Below are 20,476 nucleotides of genomic sequence, written 5' to 3'. Positions count from 1 at the left end.
GATACATACACACAGAGTAAAGAACGTTTATTCTAATTTTCCACTCTCACAAAACTTTTTGTGTGTGGAAAGGAATGAATGTTTGTAGACTTCTGTGATTTGCTTTCTTGTAAACTGTCCGGGTGGTTAAACCACAACACAAAGCCATTCTGATAAACAGCCTCTAGGCTTGATCACTAATGAGAATTGATTCCTATGGCTATAATTTCATCCTATCTCATAGTCTGTTAGAAATAGTTTGGCCGTTGCAGTTGGTGTGATAAACATTTCCAGCAAGATTTGGCATGAATCCAGCAAAAGATGCCACTGAGAGAAAGACAAGTGTAAAGCATCTCTGTCTCAACTCCTGTGATTCCTTGATTTCAGGTAGAAACAAAAGTATGAGAAGTCCCACAGTAGTGTCTCGCCATGACGTTAAAATCTGGGTTAAGTATTTTTTTTTTTTTTTTAAAAAAAGTCTACCGTCTTCAGTCAAATTTCAGGCCACAAATATTTAAGAATGAATAGCATTTTGGGAGTGATCAAACATTTGTATCCCAGTGAGAAATAAACCCCAAGCCCCCTGACCCTGGAAACCTGAAGAGTGAAAGAGATAAGATATGAAATTTAAACCTTACCTCCCCTCTCTTCTCACAGCCTATGGCTTTTCAATTGTATTTGATTACTAATATTTCTTGGAATTCAGTTGCATCTCTGATTTTTTTTTTTTGCCAGGCTGATCACCAGAGAAGACTGCCAGCACTGGGTCACTGTGGTGTGTGGCCTCCAGAGGAAGGGTGAGCTAAGCCAGGCTGCGCTCCAGACCAGGAGCTCCTGCCTGACACTGAGTTGCCCACATGGGGACAATAAGTGGGAGAGGACAGGGCTGACAATAATCAAAGGAAAAGAGGGGGTGTGCATGTGTATGTGGGGTTAACCAAAACTTAGCACTAGACTGAGGAAAGAAAAGTAATTTTCCAGGACTTTATTTTATTATAAAGAGAAAACAAAGAAATATCCTTCTCCTTACTATGCTGAGGTTTAGCACTCAGTAAAGAAAAGTTATATCAAAATAGGGCATCTATTTTGGGTGTCTAGGTGTTTCTCCATTTTTGTGATCCAAAATCCAGTTTTGGCTATGCATGAAGGACTAGACAGAGCCTCCCTTTCCTGTACTCCGGAACGTGTTCTAGGGGAGAATTCAGCAGTAAACCAGTTCCTATGAATTGAGTTATTAGAACCTTATAATGTTTTCCAATTCCTTTCACGTAATAGTAGGTGTTAGAAGGTGATGTGCGCACTGCAACTTGGTTTTGATACTGATGAGCTTTTGGATTGCAATCCTGGATCTTCTGTTCTAAATAGCAAAGAAAAAGCCCTATCAGCAGTAAAAGAATAGGAAACAGTGTTTGTAGATATTTAATTTCAGGTTTATGAACTAAATAAAAACCAAACCAAACCAAGTACACCCCCAAAAAGTGCAATTGATCTATTACTACTGGTTTCTGTTCAGTGTTTTGTTATGTAAAGCATGTGATGGCCTTGCTTTCTGCCAGTGGGAAAATCTGAGAAGAAATGTGTCCCTCGCTTCCTCTGGGAAGGCTCAGTACCCTGGAGATGCTTCTTGCTTGACATTTTGTTTCCCAAGTGATTACTGGGCCTTTGCTCAGATGAGAGAAGTAATTTTTCTTTCCCTGACTACGACTAGTACATGTAATTATGTAATTGTAAGGCTCTTTCCTTTATGCTTATGGCAAAACTGGCTCGTGACAGTGGATGTGCAGGGGTTTGTCCTCCCAGTGCTTTTCTGAGGAAGACGGAGCTGGGCTGGGCTACTTCAGCTGCGTGATGGTAGCAGTAGCACGGTGAGCTCAGGAGATGCCAGCTCAGTACTGGACCATTGTCCATCCCTGCTTTCACACATTCTCCCACAGGGAACTTGGGGGCCAGAGCCAACAGACTTGAATGCAAACCAGGGCAGCACCCGTGGCATAAGGGGTCAGTTTATGCCTTCTGTAACTATGGTGTACTCACTATGTCATTGAACCAGGAACAAACTGCTTTGTTTATAAAAGGCAAACAGATTTGCTCTATCTTCGGGAAATATAGCATAGTTAAGTGTGAATAATACTTGTAAAACACATTGGAATTGCGTCTGGAAAACTTGAAGTCCTCCTCAGAAGACCACATTATGCCAATCAGGAGGTAGAATTAGAAAGATTCAGATTACATTCAGATTATGTCAGAACTAATCACAAATTTTAGCTAAACTGAACCTTTACTTTCTACTTGATACAGTTTTCTGATATGAGCTGCTTGCAGTCACAGTATTTGGGAGGTACTTAGCAGACTCACAGGAAGGACAGATCTAATAAATGCACACAGGTGATGTAAACAGTGTACCTAATTTTTTTTCATTGTACAGTTTTCACATCTGTCATTTCAAACAGCACCAGTCTACCCTGCAGTGCCTGGAATTCTGTCTTTACCAAAAAGGAGACAACTCTTTCAAAACCAGTACTGAACTGTGAGATATAAAATAGGGAAACCCAAATCTTGTTCGCTTACTTGCTTACAGATGTATTTTTTTTCATTATTAATTGAGGTCCTGTCACTACATAATCTTCCTTTTTTAACCAGAAACTTACAAAACAACAGCACGCTGCTGCCATACGGAAGGGGCAGCTAGAACCTTACTGCCATTTTCTTTTCCAGCAGAGGTTGCATTGAAATGTCTAAACAAAGATGCTTGTGTTCATATGTAAGTTTAGCGTTAACTCCCTGGGGCTGGAAGGCACACACCCACGCTGCCTGGGAAGGGCTGCTTCAGGATTGGGAAAACTCCCTTGCTAGAAAGATTTATGCTTTGGAGATCCTGCCACTTTTCACTTTGAGTGCTCTTCCTGCCTGAACTGTGGACTCTTAAGCATATATTTAAGTTCAGAGGCTTCCTCGAGAGTCCTCCTAATTTGGAGTGGACTTAAAGCAAGTGTACAGAGATTGCTGAACTGTTTAGGATTTCAGAGGTGCTCAGGGATTTCTATCTCAGTGGGTAAAAGCATCCTCAGTGTTTTAATTATGTTCACATGTATTCATATTAGCAGACAACACTCTGTAGTTCACACTTTATTAGGTACCTATGTCTTATCATGTCCTACCCAGCACAGCAACTGTAATCTGGTACTTGTAGATCTTCCTTTCAGAAATCTTTGATCTGAAATAAACCAAAATCACATTTTTTTACTAAAAAGAGTAGTACATTTAGGAAGAAGTGTTTTCAAAACTGTGAACAGCTGACATGCGCTTCTGCTTTCCTTAAAAGCCATCCATCCCTTGACTTCTTCAGTGCATTCCCACATTAGCTTGGTTCCCTGGAGGAGCTGTCTTCTCCTCCCTTGGATGATGTGTTCCTTCAAATCTGCTGTGGCAGTTTTGTCTTCGGTATCACTAGACTCCTTGCCCTGTCATCATCTTTGCAATAATCCATGTGTGCTGAAGATGGCTTGTCCTACCATTCTTGGGTTTTGTCTTTCTTTTGCCGCACAGCCCTTTGTTGAGCTGATTCACCATAGTGGCACAGCTGGCACTGTAGGAACTGTTTCAGCATTCACTATCCGCTGTTTATCACAAAGAATCCAGGTTGTTCCTGCTCAGTCAGAAGGCACAAGGGACTATTCTGGTTTACAGTGCGTGCAAGACCCTTACATGCAATAATCAATTGTTTAGCAAGAGGAAAAGCAAAAGCCATGGAAAGGAATCAGGAATCTGGTTTGCCTCTCATAGTTCTTTGAACTGTGCTCTGGCAGCTCCAGACAAGCCTTCCCCAGGGGGGACATTAGCCACATGTGCTTTGAGAGCAAGAAGATCCAGGGCTGATCCTTGCTGTTGCTGTGAATTTCGCATGGCCGCGGCGTGCAATGCAGCTGGAAGTGACTCCCTGCCTGATGTGGCCGGGAAGGCACGTAGCTGTGTGGTCACTACCCCATTTTGTGACTGAAAGTGTATGTCCTACACATGGTGTGTGCAGCTCCCCATATGGTATCATTGGTGGCTGTGGGTGCTCGTGGAGCTCCCTGGGGCTGTGAGTGGGTACAGAGGGTAAGTGTTAGCCTTTCAAAACACAGATCTCTGAATGAAACCATTTGTTAAGCCTGCCCTGTCTTTGCTAATAAATGTTTCCCCCCTTGGAAGGTACATTTGTACCCTCTTTTGTGTGCATGCCATGACTGATGTCCATATTTATGGCAATTTTACTGAGTTAAACCACCACAGCCTCTTGATGATTTCATGTGCCAGGGCAAGTTTATCAAAGGGAGGTCTGAAATCTCTTTTTACTAAAACAACCCTTCCTTTTTCACAAAAAAACCTTCAGGAACAAAAAATAAATGATCTTTGCATGTGTATTTGCACACACACTTGTACATGCACACGTTTTTCCATTACAGTTTAGTTCCTCTGTGCAATTCTCCAAATGACATTCCTGAAGTACTCATATGAAATGCTTGGAAATCCTAATAGGGCAAGAAAAAGAAGTTTCACTTACAACTGTTCTGCCCCATTTTCTGTCCAGATGGCACACTGGCATGTAGCAGCCTTCCTCCACTGCTGCATGCATATGTAAGTCAAGTTGAAAACTTTAGAGAGGGAAGTGGTCACGTGAAACTCTCTTGAGACACTTGACAGAAATCTAAACCAACACATTGCAAAGAGTTACAAACAAAAATCAGTCTCAAAAGCAGTGCTTCTCCTGTGACATCATGTCACATTAATCACTGCTAGGTTGCCCTAATAAGGATGAAAATTCCCCCTTCACAGCCTGTTCTTCCAAACAAAAAATGCATCTTCTGCTCTGCCGGACCTTCCTTAATGTCTGCCAGAACAGATGGAGCTGGTAGCTTTGCTCAAAGGTCAATGCGTTAGTCGAGGCTCTGGAGAGAAGTCCATCAAAGTGATGGTCTTTTCCACTCTAAAGCACATGCACGTGTGTGTGTGTGTGTGTGTGTGTCTCTGAGACATGAGGGTTTGACACATATGTATAATTTGTGTGTGCGTGACCAGAGACTAAGCTTTAAATGGAATCATCTGGATGGAAAACTAAAGTAACAATAATCTGGAGCATTGCTACTGTCAAATCTGGCAGTGCAAACACTTACCTCTTTATATAAATTTATATCCACACACACACGTATTTATGTGAATATCGAGTTTAAACAAGCTTTTCTCCTTTGATTTGACAGTGTACACAAGGAGAACTTAAGTTTAAGGAATTAACTGATGAATTAATAGTCCTGTGCTTGAAGTGGAATAGGAAAGAATATATTGGCATCCACATATGTAGCATGTTGGAAGCACATACGGAGTTACCGCTGGTTGCTAGCTGTGTGATTTGTGGTGAATTGCAAGCACAGTGCAAGGTGTGGCTACCTACTTCAGATGATCTTTCTGTTTTGTGGACACCATTAGCAGCCTCTCAGTGAGTGAGTGTTCAGATATTGACATTTGAAAGAGAAAGATGTGGTTGACTTAGTCTATAGGTTTCCATGCCGAAATATTATGCTTGTACGTGTCTCTGTATGGTCTCACTTTAACATCTCCGTCATTCCACCTCTGCTTTGATGACTGTTCCATTGACCATTCAGTGTATGGTCAGGAAATCTGTATTTTAGTCATCTTAATTTCTCATTTCTCTGGTTTTATGCCTTTACATCTAGTAATTTATATGACTGAAGTACATTAGCCCTGGACCTTCTCCAACTCCCCTGAAAGCAATGTATAGCACAGCCCTTTGCATTTTAAATGTAGGATTTTCCATTACTTATAAACATGAGAGGTTTTAAGCTATTGTGATGAAATGTTTCAGGGGTTTGTGTATGATTTTGGTTGCACTGTTTCCAAGTTTAATTAAACAGTGGTGAAACATTTGTTAGGACTGAAGCAAGGAAAAAAACCACCCAGAAGATGGCCCGTTTTGCCTGGAGCTTTCCTTGACAGAAGGAGCGCAAGTAAGGGTCATGTGGCTCCACTGGTGGCAGCTGCTTTGTGGCCTTATGTGGTCATTTTACTACTCCTGCTTTAATTGTGTGAATGTTTTATGGGTGACATACCTAGGCTTTCTCTGTCATCCTAGCGTTCATAACTAAGTCTATGACTAAACAAAGTACTTGAGCGTTAACGTGAAGTCCTGTGCAAGTTAAACCTGGCCAACAGACAGCAAGGGTGTAGATACACAACACGCAGTATGGTCAATGTTACCGCGCCCGTGCCCCGAAGGGAAGGATGGCAAACCTCTTACTCCACATTAATGCTTTTGCAGGAATTGGCTGGCCTCAGTGAAACCGGTGAAACTTTGTTACTCAAGCAAAAAAACCCCCACAGTTTTAGTATTGGACATAGCCTTATGTGCTTAGTGATGGGACAGCTGTCCTTCAAAATCGAGCACAAGTTGAATTGTAGTGCTGAGCTGGACCTCAGCAGTAAATGTAGTCATGCCCAGCTATATGTTTTCTTGGAATCATTCCGCAAGACGAACCATAATAAATCGGATTGTGGAAGGCTTGCTTTTTTTTAATTCCTGACAAAGGACATACTGAAAAACTTGGCCTCAGTCACATAGTTTACTACAACCATCACAGAAACATGATGCAATATCATAAGCAATTTTGTTGTATTCGAGCAGTTGATCAAAACGTAAACTTACTCTTTGCTCATTGCCTGTTACTTTTAATCTTTAACCAGAATATCTGAATTGATACTTGAACAGATTATTGTCTCTGAAGGAAAAAACCCCATGACTGATAATGACATACTTGATAGCAACATAAACTGAAGGTTACTCATGCTTTTAAAATTAGGTTAAATTAAATATTTCAAGAAGCACATTCAGACTTGTATTCCATTTTTCATGTTGATGTATAGACAGTACAAAGGGGCTGATTATAAGGAGAGCTTCAGTTCAGAAATCTTACTACTCTCTTAATTTAACACAAAAAATTTAGACAATATGGTGAGATTTTGCATGTGGAAAAAATAGCACATTACAAACAATTTAATCTGGTTGGCCAGGACTAGTATCTGTTTATAACATGATTTAAAACACTAGCTAAGGCTGAGGATAGAACATCCGTTAGTTTTGATGTATTTTTGAAGTGCTGTGAGATGCAAAGCTGGCCACCCAGGGGGCTAGCAATTGTCACTTGCTCTTCTTCAGACTCAGCAGAGTTTCTTTTACTGGGTGTTGCAACCCCTCATTTTGCTGATGTCCTGCCCTTGACTGAATCTGAAAAATGTGACAGCCAGCAGAAGCCACCCCTTTTTGACAGACCAACCCGGATCACCCAGAATCAAAGATCTAACATCAAAAAATATACCCTGAAGGATAAAAAGCTGGGCCAGGGAAGGATGCAATTAATTTCCGTGGCTATTGTGGTTACAAAAAACACGCTTGAGGAGAGCAGTGATGTTCCCTGGGTGAGGAAGACACTGAGCCCCAGACCGCGACAGCCCTTTGCAGTCACTCCAGTGCTATTCCTCGATTTAATGAGCTTTGCAGTAGACCTCAGTCTATAAACTCAAAAACTATAATTTCCCTTTGGCCCACACAGAAGCTGGCATTCTCATCCTTGCTACTAAGCCAAAATTTAACAACCGGAGGAAGTAAACTCCTGTAATGATAAGGTACACTAATTTTCACAAATTATCCCTAGGGACATTTGTCAGTACTGTTTGAAGGATCTGTAATTAGCACTGAAATGCATTTGTCAAAATAAATCAACGATTTGGGGATGCCTAAGCCTGTAGGGTTTTTTTTCCCCCCATGTTTGTTTGTTTCCTCAGTGGGAGCTTAATTTAAAACTTTTGAATCAGAGGAAGCCTTTCTCTTGACTAAAATTAATTAACCCTCCCTGTTCATCAATTTGGAGTGCAGAAGGGACCATTAGATCATCCTGTCTGACCTCCTGAGCAGCACAGGCCATGACATCATGCACAGCTACTCCTGCACCGAGCCCAGAAAAGTGTGTTGAGACACATCCTCCAGAAAGCATGGCCGTGGGCAGAACTAATGTCTTCAGTTAGATCAACTCTTTTTTAGAGTAGAAGAAAGAAGTGTTAAACATCTGTTAAAGGTGAAGAGAAAATCCATCACTTTTTTGTTTGCCTCTCAAAATTGTTAACCTAAAAGTTAAAATTATTGGTAGCCATAACAAAAGTATGGGCAATGTTTTCCTTGAATGCATGGGTTTTATCTTTTTCACATTGTAGTATGTCTTAATGGTCCTAGCATATTCCCTTCACTGCTAACCAATAACTTATCAGTGGTCTGAAAGGAGAGTCCTCAGCCAGAAACCTACTGAACACAGTATTTTTAAGTATTTCTTTTAAACCAAGCCCCTTGGTGATATGTCCTGTCTATGAGTGCCTCAGACTCAGTGGCTGTTTCTCTTGGACAGCACTGATCTCCTCTCTGCAGGCTAAATCTCTCTACACCATCCAATAAGGAATGTGGGAACATATTTTATTTTTACTGTCCAGTTATCACATGAGAAATCTTTTTTTTTTCCAAGTTGAAAGAATTCTTAAGGGGAAGTAGGAAACATAATTCAGATAGACAGGGCTGAGAAGCATTATCAATATGCTAAAGGGTATCAGAAATTCTTGCCTATCAGCTTAGATTAGTCTGGATGTAATGTAAACATACATATATAGAAATATATTTTAGCATAAAAAGTTAACTCTCACCTGGCTATGCAAGCAACCCAGACTAGAAAATCAGGTTTAGAGAAGTCGGAATTTACTCCATCATTTTGTATTTCACTGCTATCCATCACACACAGCAAGAGTGTCTCCTATCAGCCTGACACGAAGCATGATACCTTCCTGTGAAGGACACCATCCAAAGCACCTGGAGAGCCACGCCACTTCCCAGTCTGCTCCTGGGGACAAGTCACCAACCCAGGGCACTGACACCATGGTCCTTGCTGCCTCCAGACCTGCATCCATGAGTCCCAGCATCACTCCCCATAAAGTCTGGTCACCACAGCGCCTGGAGTCAGCCACCACTCAGCCCACTGTGGATCTCCAGCATCATGTTTGGTGACTGCAAGCATCCAGAGACCAGGTTGATGCACATTTGTAGGATGCCATGCTGGGGCTAAAACCCCCTGTTGCTAATAGCAGCACAGGGCAAAAGTCTAGCAGGACATGATTTATGGCTTGATGGTGCCTTCCAAACCCCTATCAGTGTTTTGAAAATAGCAGGCTTCACAGAGAATACAATTTGTCAAAAATAATGAAAGCTTTGTTCCTTTCATTACATAATATCTAATGTTTTTCCTCCAGTCAAAGTCCCTTTCTGGTCTTGGACTAACTACTTTTTCAGCTTGCAGCAACAAGCATTTGCTATTAATAATGACTGGAGAGCTTGGAAACTGTTTTCACAAAATGTTCTCAATCTCTAGTTTGCAAGGAAAAAAAGATATGCAGAATTAGCCATGGTTTTTCAGTCAGCAAGAATTGTGTGTGCATTCCGCTTTACAGATGGAAAAGAAAAAGCATAGCTCATTGCCTAAACTTTATGCAATATAGATAAAGGTGCATGCTTTTGTGAAATATATTCAAAGCGGTGGTAAGTCCTGTGCCTCTGAAATGATCCAAGGCATGATGTTAGGGCAAAGGCTTATTGTATACATGAGATATTAACTAAATCTGAATATACTTCTGGCCCTCTTGCTGTACTTTTTTTTGGTATTTCTTGAGTAACCCAGAACATTTGGGTTTACCCTTCTGTGGATGGAACCAAGTGGTTGTATTCGCATGGGCAACCTGTGCCCATGAAGCAATACTCTAGGAGGGGAACTGTTTTACGAGGCCACAGTGATGTCAAGTGTTAGGGAGATGTTCAAAGCATGGCTTGCAGCAGGCTCTAGGGGGGTTTGGTACTCAGAGCAGGGTGCAGCTGTGTGCACTGGAGGGTGCCCAAGAGGAGAGCTTTGAGCAGACAGGAGTGTCATGGCCCTGCCGGGAGACCAGTGGTCATCTGAGCAGCTGTGGGGACCAGACGGGGTGCCCAGGGCACCCAAAATACGCTCAGTTATTGCTTGTTGAGTCATGATCCCGCTTCCATTAGCTTTTAATGCTTAGATGCCTATCCTGCTTGTATCTTTAGCAGCCCTGGACCAGCCTAGGCTTGAAAGGCCACCTTGCTGTCTTGCCAGAGGTGCAGACCACCTCAGCAGCCCTGCTCAGCTAGGTCACCCCCTCCAGCAGGCTGCCCTAAGCCCCCCATTGAGCCCTGTCTGGTTCGGCAGTGCTGTCCTCCACACCATGAGCATCAAGGGCTTCTCCATGGAGCCAGAGTTTTTGGGCTCTGGTCAGCACTCCATGACCGCAGGTTGCACATCCCAGCAAGGCTTGGCTGCAGCTGGGGATCTCCAGTGGCTGGCTTTGCTGTGGGGTTTGAGGGCATTGCCTTGGGCAGCAGAGAAAAAAAAGCCCTCGTGTTTGTGGTCTGCCAGGCCTCTTGCAGAGACCTGATCTACCCGTCCTGCTCAGGGTGCGCCTGTGCCAGGGTCCTGCCTCTGTCCCTGGCTCGCACTAGATGTTTCAAAAGAGAGCACAAGAAATCCTGAAGGTGACAGCTACAGAATAACCTGCCAACTGGGGATGTTTCCTCCAAATCCTATTACTCAGAGCTTGGCTTTGGTGCTGGAGCATTAAGCTTTATATCCCTTGTATGTATGCACTGTCTGTGTTGGTTTGCTCTCTATGTCCCCACCACCGTAACTGAGTCTTCTGGGTGTCCAAAGAGAGGACAAGGGGTCTCACTGCCATTTTTTTGTTTAAAATAGAGAAGTCCTTTAAGTTAAGACTAGAAAGAGAAAATACAGTGTAGTCCCAGATATTATTGCTCCCCTGAAAAGATTTTATAACCACCTTCCTATTTTTAGGAAATAATTTTGCTCCTCAGCGACATCTGCCTGGTAGGCTGTTCAAAGAGCCAAAGCATATTAAATGCACAGAATAAGTTATGTTGGATAATGTAGTTCCAGTTACACCATGTTACAGGGGGATGGGAATAGTAGGGGTACAAATAAGTGTGAAGAGACAGCAGTCAGATGGTGCTTACACATTATTGCTTCTAATATTTTAACTTATTACCAATGTGAGAGATGGACGGTTAAATGCCAGCATGAACTGTCAGCAATATTTGGTAGAAAACTCAGCTGTCATTCTTAATGTGGCAGGTACTTTAAACACAGAAAACTTCAAATTTAAAAAAAGCCCCTTTCATCTGATAAAGTTGCCAGGGAGAATAAATAATTAAACATACTGAACTATGGTGCTGACACCTTAGCCCCTCTCAGCAGGCATGATGCTGCAAAGCTGGGTCTGAAACCCATCCTTCGATGAGGAGCACGGTTCCCAGCCCCAAAAGCTCTCTGCCACTCACCAAGGCTAGCCGGGTGGCTTTACCCGGGCTGCTTCTGCCACCAGCCTCTTCCAGGACTGCGAAACCTGCTCAAGAAAGGGGCTTTGCACTAAGGGGTTTTCTGCAAGGAGCAGGAGCACAGCACATATGAACATGACATTCATGACACCAAGGGTCTGCCTTGTGTATCCATTCAGCATCCTTGCATATAACCAAGATGTCTTAGTGTTATCTCAAAATACCAATATCCTTCTAAATGGTCTTACAGGAAAGAGAGTACCTTGGCTGTAAAGCAGAGAGAGAGATGAAGGCAAAATATAAACTGGAAGGAAGAATGTACTTAAGGAGAAAATGAGAAAATGGTTGTGGGTAAAAAGAATCTCAGCTGAAATACTGAGAGAGTATTGACAGAATACAAAATTATTACTCAAGAGGACTGGCATACAAGAAGGACTAAGAGTATAGAGGAATGAATGGAGAATACAAAAGGAAAAAGGGAAAGAAACAGGGAAAAATCAGAGACGAAATCATTATTGTCAATTTTTATTTTGTAGAAAATACTTTTGTACAGCATCTGACTTATCCATATATCAAACAGACAGCCACAGAGAAATTCACAGCCCTGGAAACAGAGGCCAGAGACAAACTGTATATGCTTCTCTCTGACTCTTCTTGGAAGCTACAGATGTTCATTGTTTGGACACACAATAGACAGATTAATATCTCCAGATGTTCACCATCCATCCTTCCAGAACAGTAATGGTCAGGCCAGGGAATGAGTGCTTTTAGTAGAAACTGTTTCTGTTACTGCTTCAGATGAAGTATTTTGTCAGTGTTTATGTTCTGGAGAGCACCTGCTCCAAAGGTAGAGAGCCTACGCTACAGAGCAATGCCCCTCCATGCCACCACCCAGCACTGCACAAAGCCTGCACACCATCCATGTAAGTGCTGAAGGCCTGACTTCCAAGGAGAACGAGGATCCAGCATTGCTTTTGACTATTTTACCTGATAGGAATAAACGAATTTTTAAAATCGCAGAAGTATTTAAGTGGTTGAGTGGCTCAGAGAGTCAGTACAAGGACAGGACTTCTCTTGAGCCACAGACATACTAAGACAACTTCTCCAAGAAATTTGAACAGAAATTTCTCCATTATTAGACTTCTTATTCACAGAGGGAAAAAGCATGCATCAATTTAGCATTACCAAATGTGACCACCAAATTAGTTGTCATTAATTTATTCTTGTAGAAAAGCTTCTGATGACATTTTTGGGAAGGCTGTAGGTAACAAATGCCCATTTTAACTTGAAGAGAAAAGCTTCTTACCACCAATTCTCAATGCCATACTATATAAAAACAAAGGCGAGGCACTGCTGAAAAATAGTAATTCAGCAGCAGGACCCAAGTCCCCCTGAAAATTATTCAGATAGTTTTGAAAATACTATCTTTAGTATTATTGGCATGGTTCCCTCTCATTCTCATTCATGAATTCCCACTGGCAAAAAGTAACCTTCTGCTGAAGCCATTGGCCTTAGTCCTATGAAAAGTACCATAAGTGAGGGAAGCGCACTTGTTGCCTTCAGTGTATGAACCTGTAAGACAAAAAAACCACGGGATTTGGTCTTCCACCGATAGGAAGAGGATAGTAAAGAGGTGTGTGCTTTTTCTACCTTGAATAATTTCAGTGAAATGGATGCCCAGGTGGCAGCCAGGAGGGCTTGAGCTTCTCGGCTTGGGCTACAGCTGCATGGCAGATGCGTGCTGTCCTGCCGCAGAGTACCTCGCCCTGAGAAGAGCAGTGCTCTGCAAGAGGCCGTGCTGTTCCACTGGCTTTTCTGCTGCTGGTGCTCAGAGCAACACTAGTTTTCCTACAGGATGGTCAGGCCACTTCAGCTGACCTGAATCTGCTCTCAAAATGCCTTTGCCTTAAACCAATGGAAAGAAAAGGTCTGGAAAAGTGAAGGTAAAATACTGGCTCTTCTGCAGTGAAATTGTTGAGGAATTTAGCTACTCCTTTCAAGAGAACAAGGAATTCATCCCAAAAAGATTGATATCCAAATATCCCGCGCAAAATCTGTGGGATCTGTTGTATGCAGCAGTTTTGAAAATGCACTCACTTCTGCCTGCAGGTGGGTAACCCCTGAATTTTGTGACAGCCAGCAGAAGATAAGAAAGAGAGCCTTGATAGGAACAATACAATTAAAAAAAATCAGCATGCCATTAAAACAAGTATAAATACACATTATATTACATGAGTGAACGGTGTTTTCTTTAGTGTACGTGACATTTCTTATTAATTCATACACTAAGTGCTAAAGTGTTTCCTAATGCCATTAGGTGGTGCTTTCAGTAAGCAGTAGAATAAATAGTTCTTGCACGGTTCTTTCCTGTGTCATCTTCTCATGTTCTTAAGTAAGAGAAAATTTAAACAAAACACCACGGGTGCCTCCTCCTTCTGAAGCCCACCAACCTTGCACAAAGCCATGTATCATGTTTCTGAGGCACTCTGGCTCCCCTCAGGCGTGATGAACTGCACTTTGGGCACGATGAGGGAGGGATTGGTTCTTCGCATGGAGTTGCTCCTCCGAATGGAGTTGTTTCTCCTCATGGAGTTGCGTTTCCTCAGGGAGTTTTGGTGGGACAGCTCGCTCTTCTGCAGGGTCTGGATGAGAATAGACGGCTTCTCATCTAGCTCTCGAGCGCTGCAACGCGGCGCTGCCACTTTGACAGTGTTGCCAAATTTGGAGTAGTCGACTGCGTACACGCCTTCCTCTTCCGTGACAATGGGCACAAAGCGGTGACCCCACAGGATCTCCTCTGCTATGTAGGAGGTTCTTGCCTGTGTCGTGATGCCAGTGGTTTCTACGACTCCTTCAAGTATCACGATGAGCTCCAGGTCCTGGAGCGCCAGGTCAGTAGCGGAGATATCGTAAAGAGGACTCCGCTTGTCTATGACATGACAAATGATTAAGGGAGCCACAAGGAAAATATTGTTGCTTTCAATGGGGTTATCTACAGGGATATCTACTTGGTGAATGGGTATGACTTCTCCTTCGGGGGTTGTAGTCTTCCTCACAACCTGGATTCTCACCGAGGCACTAATGATCATGCTCTTCCTCAGGTCTCCCACTCGAAACATGAAGCAAAGTTTGCCATTTCGAACTGCAATGACCGCCTGCCGGCTGAAAATCAAGGTCTCAGCCCGCCGGTGAGCTTGTGCAGTTTTCATGAATATGCAGCCCAGCATGACAGCATTGATGATCAGACCCACAATGTTCTGCAGGATCAAGACGGTAATGGCCAAGGGACACTCTTCTGTCATCATCCTGCCCCCAAAACCAATGGTCACCTGAACTTCAATGGAGAAGAGGAAAGCGGAGGTGAAAGACCTGGAGAAGAAGATTGCACAAAGTTAACTCTAAGGACATCGAACACAATGTGAAGCTATTAACATATACTTTCTAGAAACAAACTTAAGGACTTATTTGTACAGTCCTGGTACACTTAAGCCTTGTGTTAACACCAGCAAAAGCATTGCATGTTTGGTGACCCTGGTTTTGTACAGTCGTTGCAATATCTGATGGTGACAGGGAAGACCTCAGAGCCTGAGCTCCTAAAAGACCATCTGTAACACTAGGTGACCCTGGGAAGCTCACTAGATCCTCTGTTCAGGAACACATGCTGCCCACTCTGTTAGTCAATAGTGCTGTAACACCTGGGCTTTCCACCTTCTTCATCCCATGAAGCTCTTGGTGGAGAGTGGTGGTTTTGGCTATAGTGAGCAACCAGCTGGCACACTTGAGATTCTTCCACCAGCCTGTGCAGGGAAAGGAAACAGGGAAAATTGCAGCATTTTACTCATACTGCCTGAGTCATGACCTCCTTTAGCGGAAAGGGAACACTCCCAGATTCGTGACACTTCCCAAACCCCCATGTCCCCTGTGCACATCCTGGCTGGAGGACAACGCTGTGACCCAGGGTTTGGGTTTAGCTTACTGATGCGTGAGCTAACTGGAAAATTTCAACACAGAAGTGGGTTGTAGAAGTGTGGGTTAAGTTAAACGTCCCTGAAATGTTATAGTGCTGGACATCAGAGGATGCTGTGCACAACCTCTCCAAAGTACGCTATTTATAGCAGTCCACAGTGCCATACCCCTTGCATATACCAGGGTCTTTAATTTCCTTTGATACATTCTTCACCAAAGTCTCTTACGTCTAAAGCCAGTACCTTGGGGTTTGTCTGGTAGATTTGCAGCACATTGGGTGTCATATGAACTAATATCACAGTCACTCTTTTAACACAGTGCAATCCACCAACATTGAAGCATCGCGATACTCAACGTGGCTTTATTTATGGAAAATATTTTCTGCCCATAAAGATGGTTCTAAACCATTCATTTGGTTTAGTTTGCTTTTCAATTAATCTCCTTTTAAATAATTTTTTTGTTTTTTTCCCCTAACCGTATTTTCAGTGAAACTGGGGTCATGAGGAGACATTAAAATAGCATAGGCAATATCAACAATAATTTTTTACTAGAATGAGAAAATTAATCTTTCAGAAAATCAGCCAGTCTCTTCAGAGATCTCTTTGAAAGAACTTTGTTTTTCTTTTGCCTTTTCTATTTTTTTAATCTTTGGCAGATTCCCTTGTATTAAGTGCTTTATTTTTGCATTTCACTCTGAAAAAATCAGGGACAAAGAAGTTAATTAATAGAATCCATGGAAAGATTTCTTATGTTTGTGAATATTTAGTTACATGCAGAATGAAGCTTAATTCAACTTAAAGCTCTATGGAATAAATATTCTGATTTCCCTTAACAGTACTCCTTAAAAAAAAAACAAAAAAGAGAATTCACCTTCTTACAGTGGAAGTAACTGAAGCAGCAAGTTTTTACAGCATTTTGATCATGTGAAGAGGGAGCCAGGAACTCCAAATCACACTATTCCCAGGTCCTTCCCCTTAGAGCTGCGTAAGAGTTTCCCTCTCTGGATAATGTTTGCTTTCTGCAGCAAAGAGCTGTGAGACTTAGGAATTTCTGTAGTACTTTGAAAAATTAAAGTGCTGTGCAAGCTCTACGCACTGGTTAAAATTTCCAAAACCTGGTTTCCTGTAATACTGTAATAGCACCTACCCAAGAAAGCTCTCCTGAAATATCTGTGAGCCTAAATTCCAGGAAAGAAGGTTAAAAATTCTTTATCATTATTTGGGGAATTGCAATATTAAATATATTTTACATCCAACAACTCACCATTCTTAAAAATGTCAGCAATCATATTACTATTTCATGACTTTGTCCAACGTGGTAGCAAGATTTAATGGGATGAAGTATTTCACTATTAAGGGAAAAGATTTTCCATGGCTTGGACATGGACACTTGAGCAGCTGTTGGCTGAAGCATCTCAGGTACTTGCACGAGGGAGCGATGTGTGTTCTTTGTCATGAGCTAAACCAGAAAGTTGCTTTGATTCATTTGCTCTGTGCTCTTCCACACTCCTTCAGGCTGTCCTCGCAGCAGAGGTGAGGAGCCATCCTGGAAGAGCTGCCGGCGTGGGGCTGCCACAGCTGGGGCTATGGGGAGGGAGCGAAGGGCAGAGCCGTGGCTGTGGTTCCGCCTCGTCCCAGTGGCACGAAGCCCTCAGTGACCAGCTCAGGCTCTGCGGGGTAGCCCAGAAACCCCATGGGGAGCCCCCTGGGGTGGGCCAAGCCAAGGGGGCCACCAGTCAAACAAAGGGATGCTGCCCTGGCTGCCCCTGAAATGTTGGCAGGGTGTAGCTCCACTAATTCGGGTTGGACAAACCCCACAAATCCCAGAAATGCTGGAGGTGACACCCCAGTGGGTGCAAGCTGGGTCATGACGTCTCATTTCAGGGCGATCGCTTGTGGCCAGTTATTGGAAACAAAATAACAGCAACCTTCTGCCCCAGCCCCCCCAGCCTAATGAAGGTTAGCTTGGAAAAATCCCCATTTACTTTAGCCCAGACAATCCTCATTTAGCAAAAACGTGTCAAAACAAAGGGAGAATGAAACCTCTGCTCCCTCATGAGCCAGACACAATGTTCCATCAAACCTGGTGAGATGTCTCAAAGCTATGTGCAGGAGAAAGGAGGAAAGGGAAATGGATACTCTGATGTCTCAGCGGACCCTGCAGCTCCACTCTGCGCCCCCCTCGCCCCCTGCCCCAGTCCCTCACAGCGCTGCAGTGGGTAAAGGCAGTTGATCTGGGGTGGTCTGGTGGTACCAAATCAGGATTTTTCTGCTTAAAAACCTAGTGCTATAAAAAGGTATTTTACTGTTGAGATGGCAAAGCAATCTTACTGCTTACCCCACTCTCAGTTAACAAACACTCTTCTGTTCCATGTATGTGTATGTCAGTTTATCAGTGCCTTAAAAATTGTCGTGGCTTTGGGGATGGAGAGTGAAATATTTTAACAGGTGACTTTAATCTAGTAGTCCCTTAAGCTTTCACTGTCTGACACATCATGCACACTGTGAAAACTGTTCTTCTGTCAATCTGCTGGCGTATGGCTTCATCAAGGTGTTTTGAAGCACCCCGTATTTAGCTGTCTCACGAGAGTCATCTTGACAGACATCTAGTTTTGCCCTAAGCAGCACTCTTCTTGGTAGCCCTGCCTGACACGCATGGCCGATGCCCTGCCTGATGCCCATGGCCGATGCCCTGCCTCCTAGGCACCGCTCCTGGGGCGGCCACCTTTCGCTGGTGGTGGCGAGTGGCTCGCACCACGCTGAGGATGCTCCCACTGCCGTAGACAGTTACAATACATATAACACATACCCACGCTTGTAGCAGGCTCTTATCTCGACAGGCAAGGTATGTTACCCACAGAGTGTGGAGACACATGAAAAGCAGCAGGTCTCCCTCTTTCAGATCCTGTAAGGAATCAAAGAAATCTACAGTACAGTATTTTCCAAGCCCAGAAGGCCTGCTGAATTTACGTAATCTAGAGGAAAACACTGCACTTTTCAACTGTCTCAACCAAACACAAAGGTTCATGTAAATCAAAAGCTGCATCTTAGGCATCGGCAGCAAAACAGGCAGCTCTGTTCCCCACCCTTCCATCATCCCACCGACCGTACTTTACCTGACACATGTCACACATGGTGTCCACTTTGTGCTGTTGGTAGTGCTTTCTGTGCTTGGGTCCATGTCACCGTGGGCAAAAGCCACCAGCCACCACATCATGGCAAAGAGCAGCCAGCTGCACAGGAAGGACATAGTAAAGATGACCAGTGTGTGACGCCACTTCAGGTCCACCAAGGTGGTGAAAATGTCTTGCAGGAATCGCCCCTGCTCACGGATGTTCTTGTGTGCCAGGTTGCATGCCCCATTCTTGGCGATGAAGCGGGCTTTGCGTGGCCGGTCTCGGATGCGTGGCTTGCGCAGGTTCTCGGCAGCGATTCGTGCCAACACATACTCTTCAGGGATGATACTCTTCCGAGCCAACATCTTCCTGCCACCATAGTCCACTCAGCAAGAGGCGAAATGTGGGGTGCTCCTGTCTCCACAGGACTCACTCTATCCTGCAAAAAGAGAGAACCTGGTCAGATTTGTCACCTACGCGCTAGAGATAGGCACCCCCGACCAATAACCATGTCATTCAATGTCGCTGTATGACTACTTATTCTGCAGTGCCCTCCCTCTTTCAGACCATCATTTTTATACGAGCAACTGGTATCAGCTTGTGACAGAAACAGCAGGTGCTATTTCAACGCTCCTTGCAGGAAGGGAGGCTGCAGAACCCTCTTGCAAACTTGGTGTAAAGAAACGTGACGTACAACAGGTCAGTTCCTCAGGCTGTTTCTCCAGGAGGCAGCAGTGCCCAGGCGGGTACCGCAACGCGGAGCGCTAAGTTATTCGCATCCTTCAGGACCTGCAGCATCAGATGCCTCTGGCTGGGACCCGGGCTAGTCCGTGGAGAGGCCGGGGGGGCTCATTGCTCAGGGCTGCGGCCCCGCGGTGCGGGCGGGCGCCCCGCAGCGAGCCCCGTGCAGTGCCGCGCAGCATCGCACGGAGGAGCCGGGCGGGGGCCGGGGCTCCGCGGCGCAGGCGGCCGCGCTCCCCCGTGGCGGCTCCCCTCCCTTCCTCCCCTCCCCTCCCTCCCCTCCCTCCCGCCTTCCCTCCTGCCTTCCTCCCCGGGGTTAGGCGGGGAAACCCTCCCTTTATTCCCAAACTTTGTCCCCAAACGGGTGACAGAACAAACCTACGGAAAGCCCGCTTCCCCGCAGCTCCCCGCCGGCTGGCCCGTCCCACCGGGGGAGGGCCGGGGCCGCCTGAGCCCCCGCCGCTCCCAGGGACCCCCCCGCCCCGGCCCGGGGCTCAGCCGGCCCGCGCCCCGCCGCCCCCCGCCCCCAGCCCGCCGCCGCTTACCGCAGCGCGGGGCGGGCCGGGGCGGGCCGGGGCTTGGCGGGGGCCGCTGCGGGGCTGGGCGGCGGGGGCGGCGGGCAGGGCAGCCCGGCGGGGCCGGGGCGGTGCGGGCACAGGCACCGGCACACGCACGCTGCCTGGCGGGGCGCGGCAGGGCGGCCGGCGGGGCTGCAGGCTGGGGCCAGCGAGCCGAGGGGGCGGCGAGGTGCTGAGGCGGCTGCGGCTGCGGGCGGCGGGCTCTGCCCGCGGTGTCCCGGCTGCGGGCGGCGGGCTCTGCCCGCGGTGTCCCGGGTGCGGCCGGGCTCTGCCCGCGGTGTCCCGGGTGCGGGCGGCGGGCTCTGCCCGCGGTGTCCCGGGTGCGGCCGGGCTCTGCCTGCGGTGTCCCGGGTGCGGGCGGCGGGCTCTGCCCGCGGTGACCCGGGTGCGGCCGGGCTCTGCCCGCGGTGTCCCGGGTGCGGGCGGCGGGCTCTGCCCGCGGTGTCCCGGGTGCGGCCGGGCTCTGCCCGCGGTGTCCCGGCTGCGGGCGGCGGGCTCTGCCCGCGGTGCCCCGGGTGCGGCGGGCGCTGCCTTGCTTTCTCAAGCAAGCCGAGCCCTGTGCCTTTTTGTCTTAATTCCCGTCTTGGCGAGACGGCGTGCAGGCAGAAAGCGAAGCATGTGCCTTAGTGTTTGCAGGACCACTGCCAGAATCTC

The 20,476-nt window shown here is 45.7% G+C and overlaps 1 protein-coding gene across 2 annotated transcripts; it reads right to left on the bottom strand.

The window, feature by feature from the left end:
• Positions 1-11,931: 11,931 nt before the first annotated feature.
• Positions 11,932-19,757, bottom strand: KCNJ8 (potassium inwardly rectifying channel subfamily J member 8). 2 transcript variants are annotated; one of them, XM_055808741.1, is made up of 3 exons: positions 19,627-19,757; positions 18,504-18,942; positions 11,932-14,791 (listed from the first exon to the last, which is right to left on the bottom strand). In XM_055808741.1, the coding sequence occupies exons 2-3, from the start codon at positions 18,866-18,868 to the stop codon at positions 13,891-13,893; spliced, it is 1,266 nt and encodes a 421-aa protein (XP_055664716.1). In that variant the 5' UTR covers positions 18,869-18,942; positions 19,627-19,757; the 3' UTR covers positions 11,932-13,890. The 2 variants fall into 2 exon arrangements, with proteins under 2 accessions (XP_055664716.1, XP_027646314.1); XM_027790513.2 differs by lacking the exon at positions 19,627-19,757 and adding an exon at positions 19,198-19,497.
• Positions 19,758-20,476: the final 719 nt, after the last annotated feature.

This window comes from Falco peregrinus, chromosome 6 (assembly GCF_023634155.1).
Source record: "Falco peregrinus isolate bFalPer1 chromosome 6, bFalPer1.pri, whole genome shotgun sequence".
NCBI lineage: Eukaryota > Metazoa > Chordata > Aves > Falconiformes > Falconidae > Falco > Falco peregrinus.
This window is presented reverse-complemented; position numbering and strand designations above follow the sequence as displayed.